A 15,097-nucleotide genomic window follows, 5' to 3' on the forward strand; every position below is an offset into this window, starting at 1 on the left:
GGATTGTGTCTTGTGAGACCTGAAGAATGGAAACATGGACCCAGGAGAGGCAAAGCGTTTTCAAAAGAGGAGCGTTTATTGAAAGCCAAGGGTCAGAGCTCCCGAGCAGGAGGGGGTCCTGAATGGGGTGCCCGTGACTGAGGCAAAAGCTCCTACTTTTATACCTTCCCTTGTCTGTCTGGGGAAGGGGAGCTGTTTGGAGAAGGGAACTGGCGCCTTCTAATGAAATTCGTCTACCAGGTTTGTTCTGCTTGCCCATCCTAAAGGAATTAGCAAAGGAACTCACTCTTATCTATCAGATCTGCTCCGTTTTTCAGGCCAAAAGGATTTTTATGATTAACCTCAAGGCGTTGTTATATTATGTCCTGGAGCGAAGGAGTGATTTCAAAACCTGGAGTTTTAGGATATGGCTGTCTTTTGTTTATTCCACCAGGGACCTCCCTGTCTACCTAGCGAGACATGCAAGCTAACCTGTCTCAGTAGGAGGATCTGATCTTGTGTGCTTTTTACCAGTTCCAAGAATGAGTTTTGCTGAACCATTTATTTTGGGTCATCTCATCCCTCTTTTAATCCCTGACACTGATTTGTGAGATGAGCTAGTTTTCTGGGATTATAAATACAGTGGGTGGTTTAGCTTAGTTTTACCTGTGAAAACCTAATTGGACAAAATAAAAACGAATTCTTTAACATTATTCTTATGAGTTCTATAGTCTAATTAACTTGAAATTCTTGACCCTTCTATAAAACAGTAATTTTCTCTTTAAAGCATATACCAGAGATTGAAGAGATGAAATAATTCTGAACAGGCACTAATGATCTCAGTCATTATTACTTGAATTATTATGCATTTGATAGTCTTATTGGGTCATAGATCTTCATAGCTGCACAGGAAGCCACCTGGTTTAGTGGAAATTATTTAAGTATTAGAGTCAAATCAACCAGGATTGAAAACCTGTTACCTTCTGGTTTTTATGATAAATTGCTTAGATATCTCTGATCCTTGATTTCCTTGTCTATAATAAGAGATTAATGATAGAACCTACTTCATAGGGTTGTAACAAAAATGAAATTAATATATATGTATATATATATATATTCCATATACACACAAAAATACATATATATAATCCATTTTAGCACTTAGTAACTGACAGCCATTACTAATTATTTTTGTCATAATATTTAAGAAGCACCTTCTTAAAAATCATTTCCTTTGTGCCTTTTATAGCATGAGAAGCTGATACATGAATTGGAAGAGGAGAGACACTTGCGTCTTCAGAGTGAGAAGCGGCTGCAGGAGGTGACACTGGAGTCCGAACGCAACAGAATTCAGATGCGTGGCCTGCAGCAGCAGTTCTCCAGGTATTGTAATGAACTGGGCTTCTTCAGAAGGTGCATCTCTCCCTGCACCAATCACACCTTTGCTTGAATTTCCACTGCAAGATTCTGTTGCGTCTGACTAGCTAATTCCCCAAACAATTTAGACCTTGTCCTCTGGCCAAGGTATTATTGCATTTGAACCAATTTTCTGAAACTGTTCATTCATACCTCACATAGTCTTGGATTTACTGAACCTGGTTGTCTTTTTTTCCCGGATGGCTTTCCAACAGGTTTTACAGTAAGATGCAGTGGATTTGTGGCTCATTGGTATGTCCTGTGAAAGGCTAGCCACGAGGATGAAATTTCACTGGTCAGGTCATCGTAATCCTATTTTAAGGTAGAGAGAGAGTATATCTAATTATCCAGTAAGCTATTACTCATGACTTAGAGGAAACATTTAAGAGTAGTTAAAAAAAAAATCAATGAGCCTCTTTCCTTTAAAAAGATACAACTTGAATTTGAGAAGATTCTGAAAAAGTAGCTCTTCTTAGGTTTAATTCCAGCACAGTCAGAATCTTTCCGTTTTTGATTGTAGTTAATACAGGTGAAGGTTCAGCTTGTTATTTGAAATCTATTCAGTTCCTTAGAACTAAAAACAGTAACTTGTGCAATTACAGTCCTGGGACCAAATATGGGTACCCTGTGAGGGACAGTTTACTTTCATTTCTATATTTCACTTCACCATTTGCAAAATCAGGAAAATAATTTTTGTGTTTTCTCGCCCATGAAGTTCTCCCAGGCAGAAGCCTGGGAGATGTTGCCCTTAAATTTTCATGATCAAACTATGTGCATCTTATCTTTGATTTACCATTGGGATTTGGATATGATCTGTGATGGATAATATAGCTTCCTCATTATGAGGCTTTTATAATGATTCTTAATTTTCAGATGTGTTGTGGGGCGAGACCCCAGTTGAGCCTCCAGGTAATTTATCTCATTGTGTCTAATGCCATAAATGTGTGCTACATTGATTTAGAGGCTTCTTGAAGGAACAGGGTAGGAAGGATGGATGACTCCTCTGTGTTCAGAGTCATAATTTAACACCCTGTTCAACTCTTCAAGCCCATGATAATACAGAGGTGCTGGAGAAATGCATTGATCAATATTTTAACAAATGCATGTCCCACCCCTCACAGGCTATTACTTATACAAACTTGTGCTTGATTTTTTACTCAGTTTGATGGCAACTCTCACTTTATAACTCCCAACCTGAAGTAATAGATCCCCACTCCGAAGCAACTTTAAAACAAGCACTGCTTTGTAATACTTGCCGTTTTAATGATATAGGAAAGGAGGAGGCAGATCTTGCTATCCTTGCACTAATTAAGATGTCTCTGTATTCAAACCATTGGTTTACAGGGCATGAGGCACATCATACAGTAAATTATTTTTATATGACGCTAGGTCATCTGCTGTAAATCAAGTGGCAATCCCTTACAGACTTGAGTCACACAAGAGCCAAGCCCACAACACAGGCTGAAGGAGAAGATAATTATATGTAAAACAAACAGTGGTTGCTTTTACATACTGCTCCTCTGCAGATTTTTTTCCCCCAGTATAATAAATTTTCTTCTGTAAAGCTTCATTGAAACTGAAAAGTTCAAATCCAATTACAGCCCGACAACTAACGTAAATGAGCAAACGGTGGGGGAAAAGCACATATAACAGATATAATTACACAATAATTTAACTCGACCTGCTAAACCATTTCTGATTGCCTTTCACATTTTAAACTTTGATTTACAAGATATTTCTAATTATGCTTATTTAAACAATCTAATTATAATAGTAAGTCTTGTAAAATTTTCAGGACACGCCTGTAGTGCATCACTTTGGACAGGGTCAGCATCTAAATGCTCACGTAAATAATTTCTATAATCTAAATTATTGTATTGAATTAAACATGTATATCCACAATTATTTCCTCCTTTTTTTCTGGGTTAATTAGTTTATTTTATACATGATAATATCTGAGATGTGGACTTTTTGGGGTATTTTTCATGGGATGAAGTTACTTTTAAAAATAATGCCAATAGCTCACATTTTCAAAGGCTCACAATAAAAGATAGTTGTACAATAAGGCTGATAAGACAAAAACAGAAAATAGAGACCATGAAAGGGGAATGTCACAAGGAATCATACTTACAGAGCCCAATATATTTTCTGAGAATGAGCATTTAATTTAGCTTTAAGATTCCTGGCCGACAAGATAAAAAGGAATACACAAGAGGGTATGTAACTTTTATCTCATAGGCAAAGGCTACTACTACTCTTTAAAGAGAGAAACGTTATCTCTGGTCATAAATTCATAATAGAATGCATCACAAAGGCCCCTTTATAGGTGGCATTGAAGGATGTAACAGACAATGGTCCACGATGGGGCAAATTAGGATTAATTCTTAGAGGTGGTACCACTTCTGCTATGTCACTTCTATCTACAAAGTTAAGCAGCTTCTGAATTTCATAATACATGAATTAGGAATGATGGGTCCATGCCTAAGTGATAGCAAGGAAAATAAGAAGAACTCCAGTATTCAAGTTTCTCAAGTCAAGCTCTACACTGCAAGTTCATGGGGACATCTAAACAGATATGTGTTGTATCTTTCTAATATGTCTTTTATAAACCTGGGGCATAGAGGCATGAGATGCTGAAGGCTGGGCTGAGTTGTGTGAAGTATTTTCCTGGTATATTTGATGGCATTGTCACCATGGGAATATCTAAATGGTAGTTAAGGAGATTCTGAGTCTCAGATTTGGGGATAAGGTGAGATATTAGAGGGGAAGTGAATAATTAAGAAGCTGGGGCAATAGGTGTGTGAGTGTGTGTGTGTATGTGTGTGTGTGTGTGTGTGTGTGAATTAGAATGTTAGAGTTCAGGTGTCAAAATAAACAATTCAGGAAAATTAGTCAAAGGCCTGATTTTATGCAATTTTAGCTAAGTGATGGGTCTGGTGGCTTGAAGGCACCAAACTCAAACAGTTGTGTTTATCTGTGGTACCGAGTAATGAGATCACTTAGGTGGTACAAATCTATAAACATGTTTGATGAGTGGATCTCTTTTATGTCACCACCAAACCTTCATCCGGAATCTCTTACTCCCTCTTGACCTTTGATTATGGTATACCGATCAGCAGTGGTCCAAAATTTGGGCAATTAAAAAAAAAAAAGATGGAGCAGAGGTTATATAATCAGCTCTAAGCTCATAAATCACAAATTGCCTGCGCTGAGGGTGATTCAGGCAGTCATCACCAACTTTATCGAGACCATTTACATTCTTTAATGTAAATACCGGGAAGAAAAAAGATACTTTCTAATTAAGCCTTTTCCATAGATGGAGCATTTCAATAAGGTGATACTTAATAGGCAGGTGGTAGTATCCATAGGGCTGCCCCTTCTTTGTCTTATTATTTGTTGATATACATCAAAGATGCTTTCCAGATGTCCTAATGCTCGTTTAGCCCATTGTCTGTGTGGTACACATGGCTGGACATATTTTCTATGGGGTTAGCTTTGTGATCCCCTATAATTCCAACTGTCTCCGCCATCCCTTTAACTGTTTGAATTGTGGTTGTGCAGCAAGCCAAGGTTAATGCTGTGGACTGATGTTGTGGCACTGCTCCCTTCCTACCGTGTTTCCCCGAAAACAAGACAGTGCTGGACCATCAGCTCTACTGCGTCTTTTGGAGCAAAAATTAATATAAGGCCAGGTATTATATTATATTATATTATTTTATATTATATTATATTATAATAAGACCAGGTCTTATATTAATTTTTGCTCCAAAAGACTCATTAGAGCTGATGGTCCGGCTCGGTCTTATTTTTGGGGAAACATGGTATGTAAAAACGATTAGTGTTTGAACCCACAGCCTCATGACTCTACCTTGAGTGAAGGAAGTGTTTTTGCATCAGCTAGAGTCACCTGGAGAAGCACTTCCAGGAACACTGTCTCCGGTGAGGTGGGGTACGTAGAGGTAGAGTAACAATGATTTTTTTTTCTTTTAAAAAACAGAGATGTGAAGAAATAAACAACTCTACAGAATACGGATTTCATGCAAACCATGCATGATTTGCACATGTATTGTAGTCGGTTTCTTTGGAAACAGTCTAATCAATATGTAGATTTTTACTGAAAGCTGCTGTTCTTATCAGACAATCACCACTTCTATAGTGTGTACCGTAAGACAGAACACAGGATGTGTCCTCAAAAAATATGCAACCCAGATAGAGAAGCCTTATGTACATATATGAACAAAACAACACATTTATAGCTTAGCTATAAATGAAGGGAAATTTTGTCCAAAATTAGGACAACCAGACTTCATATTTGTAATGGGCACTTTATCATAAATCAAGCCAGATGAAATCAATAATTGTTTAGTGATACTAGCCATAATAATATATGTGTTTATCGTGTGACAGCTCTATGCGGCAATATGTTTGAAGCTTTAAATTAGAATCAACCTAGTGGACCCACAAGCAGACAGACATGTTTTGTGAACTATTGACAGTGAGCAAACCACATCACACCCAAAGCACCGTCAGGAATCAGTGTTTCTCTACGCCTTGAAATGTTCCACACATTTCAGGGTGTGTGTGTGTGTGTGTGTGTGTGTGTGTGTGTGTGTGTGTGTGTGTGTGTGTGTGTGTGTGTGTTTACACCATGCAGTGCAAATTTAAGTAAAGGGAACAATTAAGCTTTGTTTTCCATAATTGACCTGGATAGTTCAAAATCACCCACATGAAGCCCACACTTTCACTCTTTACCGCCAGGATTTCTCTGCACCTGTTTTGACCTTCTCTCCCTGCACTGTTTCCCTGCCTTGAAGCTGTGTCTTTGCTTACTGTAACGAGGAGGATTTCTCCTATCACAGTTGATTGCTATGCGTAAGTGCAGTCAGCTGTATGCTGAATTTCAAGGAGACAGAAATGGAGATAGTTTGACGGCTTAGCTTGCACACTGGTTGCTGTTCACATCATCAGCTCTCAGAGACTTTATGGAATCCTAGGGTTCATTTTCAGCTGCCTATTTGGAAGTGGTAGGCACCTGGCATAGAAGTGTGTGTTGAAGAGGATAATATGCCCTTAAATGTTCTACCCACGTATTCCCTTCTGCCTCTGTATCTGTCTGGTACATTAAAAGAACATTTTCTGTACATCTTTAGAAGGAGTGAATCATAACAAGAAAAGCTGCCAATTGACCTGTGGACAATCAACAGCACTGAGCTCTCCTGCTCTTCTTCTGCCTCTGTTCCCACCTTGGACCGTTCTTCAACTTTAACCTATCACCGAGGCCAGCGCTCCTAAGTGCCTCGTTCTTCCTGATGAATACAGAGGGCAATTTTCTATTGATTTGGAGTTGCTATTTCCACACTATCAGCAATATTTCTGGCTGAGACTTCATAAAAATGGAGGCCTCTCTTCTGCTCCTCTGAGTAAATCTACCAAAAATTTAAAATGGCAAAGTGACATTGGTTCAATGATACATTTTCCTCAAATTACAACAGATGAACGAAAAGATTTTAAATGGCATCTTTTAAACTGCCTGGTTAACATAATATGGAGCAGAGATTGATGTCAGAAGTTTATATCTTAGTGATCTAGCGTGTAAGCTCTCTCTTGAGCAAAGCAGAGGGAAGTTAAAACCAACTATATAGAGAAGGGAAAAAAGAAAGGCCATTTTCAGTTCCCTGAACAACTATTGACTCAATGCTGAACACTCCTTTATTTCTTTGTATTTCTCTTTCTGTGTGAGACATGATGACACTGCCACAGTTTCTTCTTAAATTCTTAATAGAGCTCTACGGTGTTGAGCAGACAACATAAACATCGTATTGCCTATTATACTTCCCTGGTCGAGAAAAAAATATCAACACAGCACATACTTCCAATTTCATTTCAAAGAGCACTTTACTGTTAAATAGGTTTTCTAGAACCTGGTTCTAGTCCCACTTCACCTAGCTTAATAACTTCGGTTAAGCAATTTGACCTTTCTGGATCTCAATTTGCTCATTTGTAAAAAAAGGAAGTGGCGTTGCATTATAGTTTGCAGTGCTTTTAATGCTTTTAAAAAGACAGAGTATTTGAACTGAAATGCGTGTATTGGGCGAAGTTGTAACATAAGCAGGCTTTCCTGAAGTTCTCACAACCAGGCTTTTGTGTTGAGGGCTTACTCTTCACCTTGTCCTCACAGTGACGCGCTGTGGGACTGGGCTTTCATCGGGACGATGTTGGTTACCTGACTCTGGAGAGGTTGAGATTAGAAAACTGCCAAGCCGGGATGAAATATTTCTGGTGAGAACAGCCACAGTGGAATACGGAGGAACTTGACTGGCCAGAGGAAGCTAAGATCCTCTGCAGGAGACATAATGGTTATTGCTCATGGCTCTGATGTTGTCTGCTTTAGGATTTATTTGAACTGGTTTGGGGAAAAGCCTGAAGAGAGAGAACTTTATGACAACCAGAATTGTTTTCACTTCTAAATGATTTCTCTGAAGAAACAGCCATCAGTAAAAAACACCAGTGATTTAGTCTCTCCTCTATACATTTTTTTCAATTACTTATTATAAATCTCAATGTGTTACTATCCCCACTCCAACACACCTTTTCTTTTAAGAAATAAATGCAAAATATAGAAGAATATGGTTTTGTTCTTAATTGGAAACTAAATTTATTATTATTCTCAAAAATGAATACTTATTTGGTCAGGTTTACAGAAAATCCATTTTTAGGTGTATACTTTGATTAGTTTTTACAAGCATTTATCATCGTGTAATCATCACTGCAATCAAGAAATAGAATATCTCATGCTCCTGAAAAGTTCCCTTAGTGCCCTTGTTGTTGGTTCCCTCTCCATGCCTTCAGCCCTTGGCAAGGACTGATCCAATTCCTCTCCCTATGGTTTTGCTTTTTTCCAGAAAGCCTTATAATTGAAGTATTTAACTTTTTTGTGTCTGGCTTCTTTCACTTAGCTGGTCTTTTGAGATCCATCCTTTTGCTGCATCAGTATTGCTTAGTAATATTCCATTGTATAGAAATACCACCATATTTTTTTTTTCCATTCAACTGCTGATGAGTGTCTTCCAGTTTTTGATTAGTATAAAGTTCTTACTATAAATATGCAACTTTCATGCTCAGGTCTTAGTGTGTTTTCAGTTCTTTGGGGCATGAAATTAGGAAAGGGATTACTGAGTCATATAGTAAGACTATCCAAGGGGTAGAGAACATTTCTCACATACGCATGACCTTTGCTATGGCAGGCACTCAATAAATATTTGTTTGTTGATGAAAGAAAGGAAGGAAGGAAGGAAGGAAGGAAAGAAGAAAGAAAGAAAAAAAGAAAAGATTTTCACCAAAATAGAAAGATGCAGCCAGCATTTTATTCTGAAAGACTTAATCATATGGATGAATTTTAAAGATAGTATGTTTATGATATAAATTTGCTTCCAAGGGAGGCTATAGTATGACCATTTCTGGGGATCTTTAAATTTCTGATAATAGTCATCATTCTTAGAGTTTTAAACCATGATGGCCTGGGAGGATAAAGATCTGATTTCCTATTCCTGGGCTTCTGTGATGGAGTTCTCACCTATAAAAGATGAGTTGACTGTTTTAGAATATTCTTTGCAGAATTCCTGTCTGCAGGGCACTAGGTGGAATTTGGTGCGTTGAAAGTTTACTTCCCTTAGGATGAAGTTTACTTTCAGAGAGTGTTTTATGACCCTTAGATAACATTTATACCAGTCTGTCTATGGAAGCAGTCTCACTAATGAGGACATTTGTTCTGATTACCTTTTTGGTTCATAAGCAGTGCATTTAATGAATGGTATTCCTGCAGAATATATCTCTTGAGTGCTGATTGTAAACACCCGGATCTGTTCTTTGGGCTCCTTTGTTTAATTTGTGGAAATAATTCAGTTAAGATGGTCCTTGTTATGAATGTCTACATCTGTTACTAACAAACAGCCTCAAGCTTTCAAGAATGTTTCTGCAGAACAAAGTAGGGAATTAGCTATACTGAAGCTATGGGATTTTGACAAAAGAAAGGTGTTGTAGTTTTTATTAAATTGTGTTTCAGAATTCTTTTCACATTTCTCCTGACCAAAAGTTTTCACCTGTGGCTTGTAGTCGCAGCAAGTGACAGAATGCATTTTCTCAAAATACAGACATGAGTTTCTTTTTACATAATTAGCTCCTATAACACTTCAAGCTGTTAGGTTTTATAATGAGCTTTTTTATTAATATTGATATTAACGTGGCCACAAAAATGACTTCATTTAACACCTCTTGTATTTTTCAGTGTTTCCAAAACCATTCCCTACATTATTTCATTCAGTTCTCACTATCACCTTATGAATAGTAGGCAGGTCACATCGTAATTTAACTAAATACAATACTGAAATCTAAAAAAAATGAAGTAACTTGTTCTTGATCACGTGGCTAGATAGACCCCAAGCACATAGAATCCAGGACTTTTCACTTCTGGTCAACTGTTCCTTCTAGTCTCTCGTTTATTCATTTTGTAGTTCATGATCCGTGATAGAAGATGAAGTTTCAAGTGATACTGGAAGCAAACATATTTCATACAGATTTGAGCCTTGATCGTACTTCACATTTTCTGCCTCGGATGGTGTTTCTTAAAGTCGATCATCACCACCTGACTGAGTCTGTCACCAAGAAAAACTTGGGCCAGAGGGATAAACACAATCATATCAAATTACATGGAAAATTTGGTAAATACCATTTTCTCATTTCAAAATTCATGAAGAAGATCGAGTCATTGTATCTTTAGTGCTACTTTTATGGTATACTTCCTCAGCATATTTTGGTACTGCATTTTCAAACCAGCTGGGCTAATGATTAAATTAGTGTTTGCAGACATCCAGACATCCATGAAATTACAATTACATTTAATATATGGACTACATAGTTACTGAATTGAGCTAGGATGACTCAAATTTCTTCTTTGCAGTTGGCTTGGACATTCTGTATTTAGCTAATAAAACCCAGTTCCGGATTAACCTTCTCCTGATTCCTTTTGTAACATCCTACTTTCCTCACTTAATTACTGTACAGACTTTAAGCACATAATTCTATTTTTCCTTGCTAGCATTTTTGGATCTCAATATGATGTATTCCACCCACCTCAGTAGACTATAAACGTCTTATAGTTCTAGGCTGATATATAGTGGGTGCTCAGTAAAGATTGTAATAAATGAATAAAGTAGTATTTCCAATGGGCCTTGTTGCTGTTCTAAGCTACCATGTACTAAGCCCTCACTGTGGGTGGCATTTGGCCATCTTGGTGCATCATATTTACCTAAATAATTTTCAGATTTCTGATTAATTTTAAGTGTATTCAATTAAATATTTTTAAATTCAGATAGTATTGTTGCATTAAGAGTAAGATTTGCAGGCATTATTAGAATAAGTATGGCAATTGTTTTTTTTAAAAAATGACAAAATTGCTTTGACTCTGTGCTGAGCAAGGTGCGGGGCACAAAAGAAGGAAATCACGTAAGAAATTCACATAAGGATCTTACGGTAAAGGTATAAATAGAGTCACACTTAAAAAAAAAATTGAGAAACTAACATTAGACAAAATCAAATCTTATCTGCAAGAAAGGAAGAAAAAAAATGACCTAAGAAAAACTTTGCAAGCAAGAAAGGGATTCCTTTGAAGTGAGCATTGCAGCTATATGTAGGTGAGGATTTAAAAGAGAACTGAAGGAAGAACATTTTAGGTTCAGAGAACAGAAAACAAAGGCCTACAGGTATGAGTATTCGCAGTAGGATGCTAACAGCTGTGTGTTTCTGGAGCTCGGTTCCTCTAAGGCTCTAAGTACACTAGCCATTTGAATCAGGATTTCATCCTTCCCTTGCATCTTGGGTAGTGAAAGAATGCCTGGCCTACCTTTGCAGAGTCGATGTTATGAATATCTCAATCACGCAAGTCAATCTTACTTTGAAACCTTTCCTGAAGCCCAGCGGTCACCTTTGATGTCAGAAACACTTTGAGAATTGATTTCTATTCCCTCTGCAATTCACATTATTGTCAAGAGAGTCTCCAGTGAAGCAGTAATATATTTAGTATACTTCCAATATGCACGACACATATAACGCTTACGAGTCTATTGCCTTTTCAGAAACAATCACCAAAGCACAAGCTATGTTATCAGGAAATACCCTACAGGTCTTTGTAATAGATTTGAATGGCTTCAAAATTCTGCCTACCCAGACTTTCTAAGCAGTCTCTCTTGTGTAAAGAATTGAGTAGTAAGGCTGTAGTTACTTCCTCAATGCACCTAAAGCCCAGTTCAGGAAGGGCCAGGACCTTGGGGTTACAAAGACAGTAACCATCCATTACTTACTAAAACTTGGGGAGATGAAGGACTAAGTTTAAATGCACAAGGAGAGAACTCTTAGATGTGAACAGCAGCAAAATTTCACAATTGAAATTTCTACAATGATCCTTTAAACATAAGGTATATGAGATGCATATGTTTAACTTACTCATTTTTTTCTTAATATTTAAGGAGAACTTACTATGTGCCAGGTACTGTTCTATGTACCAGGGACATAGCAGTGAAACAAAACACAAAAATGTATCTTCCTTATGGAGGAACCATCATGCTGCATGCAATTTAATTTTTATAACAGCCATCCATGGAAAATATTAAAATTATCTCTCTTTTACAGATGAGGAAGCTGAGACTCATATGGATTAAATAACTTACCATTGTCATACTTGAATGTATTACAATTGGGATGTAAACTCAGATAGTGTGGCTGTTAACCATTATACCTTTTCCTGTTTCTGTTAACTACAAGAGAACAACTGAGCTAATACTTATTGAATATTGACCTTGTACTAGTTGCTTTTTTGGATGCTTTAAACATGGAATCTCATTGCTTACAATCCGTGATAGAGTATTGTATCCATATTTTATTGATAAGGAAAATAAGACTCAGAGAGTTTAAATAATTTGCAAAAGGTCACAGCCACTAAAGAGCTGAGTCAGGATTCAACTTAGGTCTGTCTGTCACTTAAGATATATTCTCTTTTTACTGTACACTACAAAATATAATAGATGTTAAGCTTGTCAAAAATTCAGTATTTGCTTCAATGCAATCTTTATCTTTGGCACAAGTAAATATAGTCACTGTTTTGGATATATAATTAATTTTTTCTTCCAATGTTTTTGAGAACCTATGTGTATCCATTGCTTCAGATATGTTCTACATGGCTGAAAAATGTTGCATAAGACACAAAACATTGTTTTAGGCATATATTTTCAAACCAACTCAATCTATAACTTATAAAACCTGGTAATAATTAAGTTAAAATATTATTGTGCCGTTTTCCAGAATCACTTGATCAATGAACCTTTAACAATTTAAGAAATTCATCTTTAGTTAAATGTGAAGTGAATGCTAGGTATAAAAGTGTTAATTTGTGGAGTCCAACATTCTTTCCTCTATACTACTTCTCAAAATATACTTATCTAGGCTTCCTCCTTGTTTTTAATATTTCAATTAATATTTCTTCTTTTTCTCATATAAATATAATCATCAAATCACCAGATGGAAGAGAAAAAAGCACGTAGAGGAAAGTAAAAATTGAAAGTGCAACAAAACAAATACATCTACCTGTAAATTTAGTTGATGACAAAACTACACAGAGAAAAATTATTTGGAGTATTTCAACACATAGACATTTATACATTCGTATTGGATATATTAAGGACAAAAAGAAATATGCATTATGTTGTACACCTAAAACTCAGACAATGTTATGTGTCAAATAAATACATAATGGAAAAAATAAATTCAATTATCTGAAAAAAAAGAAACACACACAAAAATATAATTGTTTTCAGTAATCATATTTTTGGAGCTAGAGTTGGATTGTTATTCTGAGACTGTTAGTAAAAGTACTCATGATCCAATTTGAAAAGGCTCTTACCAGTCAAAAATGTCTCAATTTGTGCATCAATATGAATAATAACAGCAGCGTATTGAAATGTATCTGTTATGTTTAAATCCTTTTGTTCGTAATGATACAAAACAACCCCAACACAACCTTTAGAGGATGCTAGGGAACCAACTCGTTATTTTTGAAATTGGTAAATAAAGGAAAAGAATCAAGCATTTACCCTGTCTTTCCTTTAAGAACCGTAACTAAATCACTGTTAGGGGAAGGGGAATTTCTCTCTATAGGATATTTCAGCTAACAAATGAGGGAAAAATGATGTCACTGGAATATATATTACAACTCCTAATGAAATGATGGATCTGGGTATGGTCATCATTGGCCGCTAACATCACACACACAGCTGTCCATCCTGTGTCTCCTGATGGAAATACCTAGTACCACCTATGGTCAAAAAATGAATGATAAATCTAATCAGGCTTGGAGATCTAATGACTAATTTGCAGGAAACATCAGGAGAATAGGTTGTGCAAAATCCAAACTGAGGAAAATTCTATAGAACAAACAACGTGGTTTCTTCAACAAATAAATTGCAAGGAAGAAAATCGCGGTGGGGAGAAAAACCTACAGATTAAGAATATTAGGGTTGCCGGATGGCTCAGTTGGTTAGAGCGCGAGCTCTGAACAACAGGGTTGCCGGTTCGATTCCCACATGGGCCAGTGAGCTGCGCCCTCCACCACTAGATTGAAGGGCAATGACTTGGAGCAGATGGGCCCTGGAAAAACACACTGTTCCCCAATACGAAAAATAAATAAATAAATAAAAATTTTAAAAAAAGAATATTAAGAGAACAAAGAGTAAAAAGAAGACAAATGATATATTGGAAGATATGAGATTGTTGGAAGATTTGTATACTTCTTGGACATGTTTTATAGTGTAATAAAAGGGTCCTTATATTGTAAATATACACACTGACATAAATATGCAATTAGCTTTACATAATCTAGGGACAGGATTAGGAATAAATGTGAAGCCTTATTGGCTGTGAGTTGGTTATAATTGTGTGATGGGCACATGAGAGTTTCTTATACTGTAATCTCTAATTTTGTAGATGTTTGGAATTTTTCACACAAAAAATTAAAATTACCTCAAAAACATGCTATTTTTTGTTGTGGTTTATTAGCTGTAATCTTAGTATCGTTAAAGAAATCAACAGAATTTAATATAATTACTTGCTCATTTGTAATCCCGTAATTTTCTAAGATAAACTCTGGTATAGCCCCACCCATAACATTTATGGGGCTTTGGATGAGAGCACAAGTGGTGGCTGACATTCCACATGTCTAAACATGTATAAAAGTCATAAATCATGCTAGCAAAATGCCAAAGAATATATGTTCTACTCCCTTACCTTGATAAATATACGTTCATCATATCCTGGAAGACAAATCTGAGTTTAAAGTTCCCAGATTCCTTGGTGTTTGTGCTGGCTCATGGCAGTACGAGGACGATCATTTTCTAACTCCCAGTCTACTGCCCGGTCCTTTGGTCAGCTCCCTTTCTCTTCCTGCCCCGAGCCCCATCCTCTCATCCTTCCAGGGGCCTCAGTGCACCTGTATAGACACGCCAGCTTTCATGTCCATACCCTGTTCACACCTTCTGCTGCCACTCCTTGGGCCTCGGGTGCACACAGAAGCCTAGGCCAGTCCTAGAAGCAGATTCAGGGCCCTTTGGAAGGAAATCGTCATCCACGAGTACCTGGAACATCAGGAGGCAGAGAGGAG

General features: G+C 36.9%; 1 protein-coding gene across 1 annotated transcript in view; it reads left to right on the forward strand.

Moving 5' to 3' along the window:
* The window catches only part of NCKAP5 (NCK associated protein 5), an 826,259-nt gene that overhangs the window by 393,997 nt on the left and 417,165 nt on the right, over positions 1-15,097 (forward strand). The window contains exon 5 of the mRNA XM_033113039.1: positions 1,229-1,362. Coding sequence (XP_032968930.1) covers positions 1,229-1,362 — 134 coding nt within the window. The remainder of the gene's footprint in view (positions 1-1,228; positions 1,363-15,097) is intronic.

Source organism: Rhinolophus ferrumequinum, chromosome 8 (assembly GCF_004115265.2).
Source record: "Rhinolophus ferrumequinum isolate MPI-CBG mRhiFer1 chromosome 8, mRhiFer1_v1.p, whole genome shotgun sequence".
NCBI classification, from domain to species: domain Eukaryota; kingdom Metazoa; phylum Chordata; class Mammalia; order Chiroptera; family Rhinolophidae; genus Rhinolophus; species Rhinolophus ferrumequinum.